The sequence below is a fragment of the Elephantulus edwardii genome, unplaced genomic scaffold, assembly GCF_000299155.1.
Source record: "Elephantulus edwardii isolate Elephantulus edwardi_28Jun2011 unplaced genomic scaffold, EleEdw1.0 scaffold00264, whole genome shotgun sequence".
In the NCBI taxonomy this organism is placed as follows: Eukaryota; Metazoa; Chordata; class Mammalia; order Macroscelidea; family Macroscelididae; genus Elephantulus; species Elephantulus edwardii.
Window position 1 is genome coordinate 1141551 of NW_006400014.1, and position 8905 is coordinate 1150455.

The 8905-nt window shown below is 37.0% G+C and overlaps 1 protein-coding gene across 1 annotated transcript in view; it reads right to left on the reverse strand.

Moving 5' to 3' along the window:
• Nucleotides 1-8905, reverse strand: part of NARG2 (NMDA receptor regulated 2) — a 79544-nt gene that overhangs the window by 30164 nt on the left and 40475 nt on the right. Inside the window, exons 5-8 of the mRNA XM_006899639.1 lie at nucleotides 8623-8760; nucleotides 7592-7708; nucleotides 7234-7393; nucleotides 5013-5194 (exon numbers count right to left, since the gene is read on the reverse strand). Coding sequence (XP_006899701.1) covers nucleotides 5013-5194; nucleotides 7234-7393; nucleotides 7592-7708; nucleotides 8623-8760 — 597 coding nt within the window. The remainder of the gene's footprint in view (nucleotides 1-5012; nucleotides 5195-7233; nucleotides 7394-7591; nucleotides 7709-8622; nucleotides 8761-8905) is intronic.

Here is an 8905-nt window from a genome sequence, read left to right on the forward strand (position 1 = left end):
CAGGAGGGGAAGACCCTCTATGAGATGGATTGATTCGGTGACTGGGGTAATCAGGATGGGTGTGTCAGAGACAGTGCAGTTGGCGCAGCATAGAGCAGGGTTTAGGGCTGTTGTGCATAGGGTTGCTATGAGTTGCAAACGACTCGACAGCACATAACAACAACAACAACACCCATTATTTCAGCAATGGATGAATTAGAGACAGCTACAATTGAAACTGTTAAGCTCTTTCACTTCAACATGTTTTCCTTTAGATTTGGCTTCTTGACATTCCAGTGCAATCTTTTGAGTCTCTTCTGACATCTATTTCGGTTTTTCTTTCTCCTCTGTTTTTGTAATGATGTTTTGCTTTCTTCATGGATAAGATCCTTGATATCATCCCACAATCCATCTGGTCTTCTACTACTGGTGTTCAATGCCTCAAATCTATTAAGATGATCATGAAATTCAGATGGAATTGATTCAAGATCATATCTTGGTTCCTATATTTTCACTTTTGTTATTCTTCATTTCTTCTGTATCTTTAATCACTTTCTTTCCATTTGAATAGTTAAAAACATCTATTAGTGGGTAAGAGCTTATGACAAAATCAGTTATGGAAAATATTTTTACTTCTTAATCTTTCTTGTATCAGTCTTTCTGCGTCCAGTGATGCATGTTAGATATACTCACTTTATTTTCTATTCTTCTTATCCTATCTTATATAGTACCATCTTTTGTGCAGGTGTATTTCATTATGGATACTTTCATGCCAATTAGTGATTCTTTCTTTGACATTATCTAATAGGGTAATAACTTAATTCACAGAACTCTTAATTGCACTTACTATATTTTTCACCCTTAAAATTTCTATTTGGCTCTTTTATCAAATACGTTCTTTTAAAAGTTTCTAACACTTTTTGAAATTTTAAAGTATAGCTTTAGCCTCCTTGAATGTTGTGCAATTAAACACATATGGCTTACAGTTTGTACCTGCTAATTTTAGGACTCAGAGTCTTGGAGGGACCTATTTCTTTGATCATGGTTTCTGATGATTTTGTTCCCATCTAGTTTATCTTGCCAGTTATATATAAACATTTTCAGATCTTGTGTTTTAAAAATTAAAGAAATAATCTGAGACTCTAAATTTGCATAAGCTTCTAAGGATTGCTACTTGGTTTTATCAGGTATCTGAGAAAAAAAAGCAATCCAAGAGTTATCTTGACACATAACTCAGATCACAGGCCATAGTCTACGATAGTTGATTTATTTTTGGTTCATCTTTAGTTTAAGGCGCAAGCTTGTGAGGTCAAAGTTCTTTGTGGAAAACTGAACTCTATTCCCTAGTTGTATGGTAAGGGCCCTGGTAGCACAATAATTAAGTTCTCAGATGAAAGGGGTTTAACAGTTTCACCAAGCAAAAGGGGAGAAAAAACCTGGTGATCTGCTGTCAGGAAGTTTCAAACCAAACCCACAGCCATCAAGTTAAATTCTGACTTACAGTGACCCTCCATCAGTCTTCCAAGGCTGTAAATCTTTACTGGAGAAGACTAATCATCTTTCTTCTAAGAGCAGCTGCTGGATGCAAAGTGCTGACATTTCACTTAGTGCAACATGATACCTATGGGGTAGTTCTAGCCTGTTATATGAGGTTGATATGAATTGAAATGTACTTGCCAGCACCTAACAATAACAAGTTTTATGATGTTAAAAACACAATTCGGTTCAAATCCACCAGATGCTCTGCCGGGGAAGGAGGGACAATCTCCTCCTGTACCAGTCAGATCTGATTTGACGGTACACGCACACACACAAATAATAAAATAAAAAAAAAAACAACACACAATTCCTTTCCCAAGTTGCCCCTTAAGAACTAGCAAATATTACCCACAGCAAAAACAAATCTGGATTGCAATCTTCTCAAAGATACAGTCCTATAATTTCTCACTATCTCATTAGATCTTGAATATTCCCCCCACTTTTTTTCTTGTGGCAGAGGTGGGATACAAAAGCACTTGAATATTTTTAATAAAAAGAATTCTTCTATTTTGCGTAACTTTCGGTTATTATCACCAAATGCTATAAATGGAGTCATCTTTTAATTTTTAAATCTTATTCTCCTCACATTTTATCACAGTATTCATTTCCTGACACTAAGTGCACATCAGTATCCCTTTTGGGTAGATTAAAAATAAAATACAGAAGAACAAAAAATTTTTGAAAGAAGATTGGAGATGCTTTATGACATGGTCATAAAAAATATGAAATTATATAGAAAACATAAGACAAATAAGAAAGGCAAAAGATAAAAGCTAAATATAATTAAGCAAACATTTTATTTTCTGTTCACTCCTGTATTTTAGTCAAGATTATTTCCACTCATATTTTCTCTCCTCAATAAGGCCATCTTAATCACGAATCTAAAATAAAAACATCTCCATCCCCACTCATTTCTGTATTTCCCCTTAACCTAATCTCTATTTCTTCGTAGCATTTATCAGTTTCTGTTTTCTTTCTCTTCCTGATATTGATTTATTATTTATCCACATTCTCCTACATTGAGTTCCAGGAGAAAAGATGTTTTGTTCTTATTATGGCTAAATTCTCAGTCTAAAAGGGTATCTGCTCAATAAATCTTGTGCAACAGCAACCTTTTCTATAAGCAAAGTCTTATTTAATAATCGTAAGAAAATAAAGCCCATAAAATAAGTTATTTATGAGGTGCTAAGTATTATTCTAAATGTTTTATATGTATTAGCTCATTTAATCTTAAATAAATCCCATGAGAATGTTGTCTGTGATACTAATTTTACAGATGGACAAGACAGACCCAGGGTGACTAAATAACCCAGACAGTATACATTGTTGTTGATATAAGTCAATGAGTTGGTTTTGATTCAGTGATCTCATGTACAACAGAACTAAACACTGCCTAATTCTGAGCAATGCCAACACACACAGCTACTAAACGTATGCTAAATGACTTAACAGTGCAGCCAAATGCTTCCTGCATCCATTAGATTAAACTCATCTGTTTCTTTTTCTATTTAATAACTCTTCAACATAAATAAGGCCAATTAAACAAAAATTCCTACTACCACCACCACAGACTTTTTGGTACATACGTGTTAGTGACTGTGCTTAGTATTTTACATATTAAACTTAATCTTTAAAACAATCTCATGATATAATTATCTTTATTTTATAAAAGAGGAAACTAAGGCTTAGGGAGGTTATGCTAGTTACCTAAAATCTAGTCAGGAAGATGTCTGATTTTAAGTTCAAATGCAAGGACTTTATTTTTTACTTAGGAGGTTTAAAAACTGCAATAAAATGTTATATTTTAAAAGAATAAAGAGGATTCCAAGATGGCAGTGGTGGAAACAGCATGGCGAGCTGTAGGAGAATCAGACCATACCAAGGAGGGCCACCATGGCCTTCTACAGACGTCTGTTTATTGATAATTGAACAGTTAAACAGTTGATAACTGGTCTTCAGTGTGGATCGAGGCTCAACATAAGGAGATCAAGGATTCCCAGGAAGGAATGGGTGAGCCCTGTGGCTCCCAGCTCTCTGTGGCTCCCACCGCCGGACCCCAGGGATCCCCTCACCTGGGATGGAGCGTAGCACCACCACCCCACCTCCACCCCCTGGGGCTGGTGCCACAGAGTGGACTTTTGGGAAAAATTCTTGGAGCCAGATGGGGGCGGCGGGAGACACAGTGGCAGGTTGGGGTTTCCTTGGGCAGGCCAGAGAGGAAGATCACCAATACAATGGATTGATGAGAGCCATTGTGAGCTGTCTACGACTTGACGACACTTAACAGTGGTAGCATGTCCAAGATGGCAGATATCCTAAATGCACCACATCCTTTGATTTATTGACTGCCTCTGCCAAGAACGGCTTAGATCCGGGAGGAGGGAGGGGTTCCTGTTCAGCACTCTCAGGTTCCCTTCTCCATATATAAAGGGGGAGGGCAGTGACACCTACTTCAAATTACAGTATGACCACTTACTGGGGGGAGGTGTAAAGGCAGCAGTGCTAGAATTGGGGATGCTGTCCCTGGCTACATGGTCTTCAGTGTGGCACAGGGTCCAGACTTGGGTGAGGGACTTTGGTGGGGGAGTATGCCAGCCAGCCCCTAGGGTGTCACCTGGCCCTCGAGGGGTGCTGTCCAGCTCTTGGGGTGGGCTATTTGGCCCTGGGGGAGAGCTGTTTGGCCCTTGAGGGGCGGGGCAAGCCATTCTCGGCCCTCGGGGTGAGCTCCTCAGCCCTCAGGTTGTGTCATACGAACCCTGGGTAGAAAAAAACTGCCTAGGGTGTAAAGAGAATTTTATCTAGGCTACTTTCCTCCACCCTCTCCCCCAGTACACCCTAAGTAATACTCCCAAAGCCCTTCAATTTGTAATTCACAAGTTTGTTCTCTCTAGGTTTGCTCCCTTTCATATAGTTAAACCCTGAGTTTTACTCCAGACCAGACCCTGAACCCAGTTCCAGAGACAAAAAGGAAATACAACTGCCAGCTAACGAAGCAAAGGAGGATGGAGCCTCAGGGTTCAGTCAGCCATCCCCACTGGACCCACCTGGGAAACCTTTGCAGTCCAGAGGGGAGTAAAAGACAGGAAAGTATCTTCTAACAGAACAAGAAGGCAAGCAGCTTTAACCCAAGACCACCAGTAAGGCGATAAAGTGTGCTCCCTTCCCCCCTTCACATCAACACCCCTGTTCAGCATGAAGGAGCCAGAGTGTGTGCCCAATTCGCAAATGAGAAACCCACAAGTGAATAAGGCAGTTTGTTTAATCACCATTGGACTATGCTTACCATTGCCCTGTATCATCTGGTCCCTACTAGATCCTTTTCATTTCCTTCACCTGCTACCCCCACCAACCAAACTGTGCAGCCCTGCAACTGCAGCCCTGCAATTTTCATCTCTGCCCACCCTCACTCTTCTGCTCCTTCCTTGTATCCCCAACATGTTTTTCCCAATTAAATTAAAAAAAAAAAAAGGATAAACAAAAAAAGCATTACATACATCCACTTCAGGTACATACTCTTCGGGTTTGTCCATAAATACTGAGGAGACTGGAACAGATGTGTTTTTGGACATCATGATCTTTAATGGAACTTCATGAAAGATTTGATTTCTCTCTCTCATTGTCATTTTCTTTGGTGGAAGTGGTGAATCAATATAAATTACTTTAATAGGTTTTGAACCTTAAAACAAAACAAAACAAAAAAAATAGGGGATGATTCTTTTCTAGCAATTATGTAAAAAGAAAGAAAAAAACAAAACAAAAAACCAAGTCCAGGTATATCTGACAGAAAGATCACTATACAAAGATGAACAAAATAGGAGAGGGAATGTATATCTCAAATATTTTCTACCCTTGAACTAAACCTTTAAAGTTCCTTGGAGATTTCAAGGCAAAATAATCTGACTGGTTAGAGAAATATGCACTTTTAAATGTACTACTTTTCAAGGATTATCTTATTTTTTAAATTATATTTTTATTATTTTGTGCATGTCTACCATCAAATGGGATCTGACTGGTACAGGAGGAGACTGCCTCTCCTTCTCCAGCAGAATCTGGTGGATTTGAACCACAAGGATTATCTTTTTACTATTAAACTTTTATCATCGTTATAACCTATTTCATACAGAGTTGCACTTTGAAAAAGTTTTGAAGTCAAAGAATAGGACAACTAACTCTGAGGTTTTGTCTCATTAAACATTTCTTCACTTACTATAATGAAGATATTTAGAATTATATTAGTCATGGATGATAAAAATATAAAATTGAGATAATAAAATAAAAATGAAAATATAAATAATGATAAAATAGAAAATAAAATTATAATCATGGTAAATGATAATAATATTAAGTATGAACCAAAACAAAGAAATTGTTAAAAATAAAAATTTATGGGCAAATGTTAATTCTACTATTAAGGGAAGACTACCCAAGCTTATAAATATCCAAACGAAAAGCCTACTGTGGTTGAATCTCACTCAAAGTGAACTGGCAGAATAGGGTAGAACTGAGCCCCAGGGTGTCTAAGGGAGCTCTTGTAGTCCACAGGGATTTGCACTGCTAACCCAAAGGATGATGGTCTGAATGTATCAGCAGCTCCAACGAAAAAGATGGCACTCTCTTCCTGTGTAATTTAGAGCCTTGGAAATTTGCTGGAGGATGGGCTATGAATCAGTCACAACTAGGCAGCAATGAGTAAAAGTGACAGGGTTTCCCAGAGTGCAAATCTTTAGGAAATCTGACTGTCACATCTTTCTCCCAGAAAGCCATTTAGGAATGTGAACTGCTGAACTTTCAGTTAACAGGTGAATGCTTAGCCACTCTGTCACCAACGATGCTTCCATGACTATAATGCTACTTTAGCTCTGAATTCCAGTAAGAGACAATGAGTCCTGAAAACGGATCCATTTGAGATTAGCTAATAAAAATATTAGATAACTTCATAAAGGGAGCTCTAGTGGTCTCATCCAATAGGGTATTGCATTGCTAACCAAAGGTGGTGCCTCCCTGTTTGAAACCAACCCCATGTGATTTACTGCCTCAGAAAATTTCCTGACAGGCGGGCTTAGTTGGTTCCAACTTGATGGCAATGAGTTTGAATTCTGAATAAAGTTGTGTTGAGTCAGAATCAACTCATAGCTGACCCTCCAGCAGGCTTTCAGAGGTGGTAACTGCACAGGAGGAGATTGACCATCCTTCTTCCATGGAGCAGCTGATGGATTCATAGTGTGCCTTCTTTGGGTTGGCAGCACATCTCCTTACAACTAAGCTACCACAGCTCCTGAAGTATTACATCCTTTTCCTTTCAGAGAAAGACAGAAGAACTCTACCCTCATCAAAGATTCATGGTCATCCCAGGACATCTCGAATTACCCCTTATCCTCCAACATGAGTAAGGATACTGCAGACCTAGTAATTCTTCCAGGTCAATTTTATGGTAGTCTATGTAGAAAAATTTCTAATGAATGCAAATGTCAAATTTACATTTCTTAGCAAAAAAGAGGAAGTGTCTTGATGAACTGTCCTAGTGACTATAACAATGGGCTGACGCACAGCCAAAATGGTGAGGATGCCACAGGATTCTACTCTACACAGGGTCATTAGTAATTGGAGTCAATAAATTCTAAGTTAAGACTTTCATATGCTTGACAATCACCATATAATTTTAGGCAATTGACACGGGACCTTTTTTGAGATTACTTGATTTAGCAAATCACAAACCTTCAACAGGTATTAGTTGAACACACACAGGAATTTCCCACTGTTCCTTATAGCTTGGTCCATAATTATTTAATAAGGTAAATAATGACTGACTAGTAAGAGCAACTTGTGGGTGATATCTTGAAACAAGCTTCTCTGCATTGGGATCATTACTGATATTCTGGAAAAAAAAACCAACAACAACAACAACATTTAACTTGTTAGTTGATTATAAATGCAAAAAACTTCTCAAAAACTGAGAAAGTAATGGAAAGTAGGGAGAAATTTGGAAAGGGGGCTTTAGAACAATCAAGTTATAGGTCCTTTGTGATATACAGCATATTATCTAGGAAAATCTAAACAAAATCTTACTACTTACATCATGCATAGCTGCAGCTATTTGTTCCGCTGTTTCAGTGGAAGCAATGTTCTCTTTTGTTAGCTGCAGCTTTGCAGGCATCGAGGGAAATACGGTTTTCACATATTTTACATTTCCCTAAATAAGAAAAGAAAATGCTTTATTGCATAAATGTTGATATAATTTTATTTTTTAAGTGTCTCTTCACCACGAGATGCTCAACTTCTACTAAATGAAAATGCCAGACTTAGAGTCTCCTTAGACAAAGACTATATTTTCTAACCTTTCATTTTATGAACTATCAGTACAGTAAAAATTCCAAAGTACCCTCTTCGTAAACACTTATTTCCAATACGGCTGGGAGTAAAACCCCTTAAAAGAAAAATAAGCACTAGGGAAGACTGCAAATAACAGACGGAAAACAAGAAATAAAGCTGATAATGGTGTTTGCAAAAACAAATACAAAACAGCAAGTAGAAATGTTGTTATTAATACATAAAGAGGCTGATTTGTACACAAAAATATTTCAATCAACATATAAATGGATAAATAAAAATGGTATACACATATAATGGAAGAGTACTCAGCCATGAACAGAAATGAAATTCTAAGACATGGATAAACACTGAAAATGTAAGTGGTAAATGGAAAAAAAAAAAGAATTCAGCTATAAAATTATAAATATTATATAATCCTATTTATATGAAATATCCAGAATAGGAAAATACACAGAGACGAAAGTGGTTACCACGGTCTCAAGGAGGGAAAGATATGGAGTCATTGCCAAAGGAATGATTATTTAAGGTAAAAAATACCCCACACACCCATGGAAATGGAGAGTGGTGATATTTGTACAACACAGTAATTGTAATTATATCAGAGCGTACACTTAAAAATGGTTAAAATAGTAAATCTTTTGTTTTTATATATTTTACCACAATAAAAAAACACTACAGTTCAAGATCAAAATTTATCTTAAAATATAATATACATTAAGATATAAAGATGCTTCAGACAAAAATAAGTTTATACTGTTAAGTAACAAATATTACCAATGCAAGAAGAGTCTTCTCTAATTTTAATCCCATATCTGTTCTGAATGGGAAGAATCCCATTAAGCTGGTAACTTCATGGAGAGTATAGAATTCTGGGTACTTTTTTACTTGTTCAATGCCAGCTTTTAAAGTTTGCTAGGAAATAAAAAGAAGATAAAAGTAATTTGTAAAAAAACAAAGTAATCTTAAAATAAAGAAAATATTTTCATTACATGTGGATATAAAATTACACATCCTAACATATGAGCAAGAGCCTATGGTGATGAAGGAAGAAGTTCAA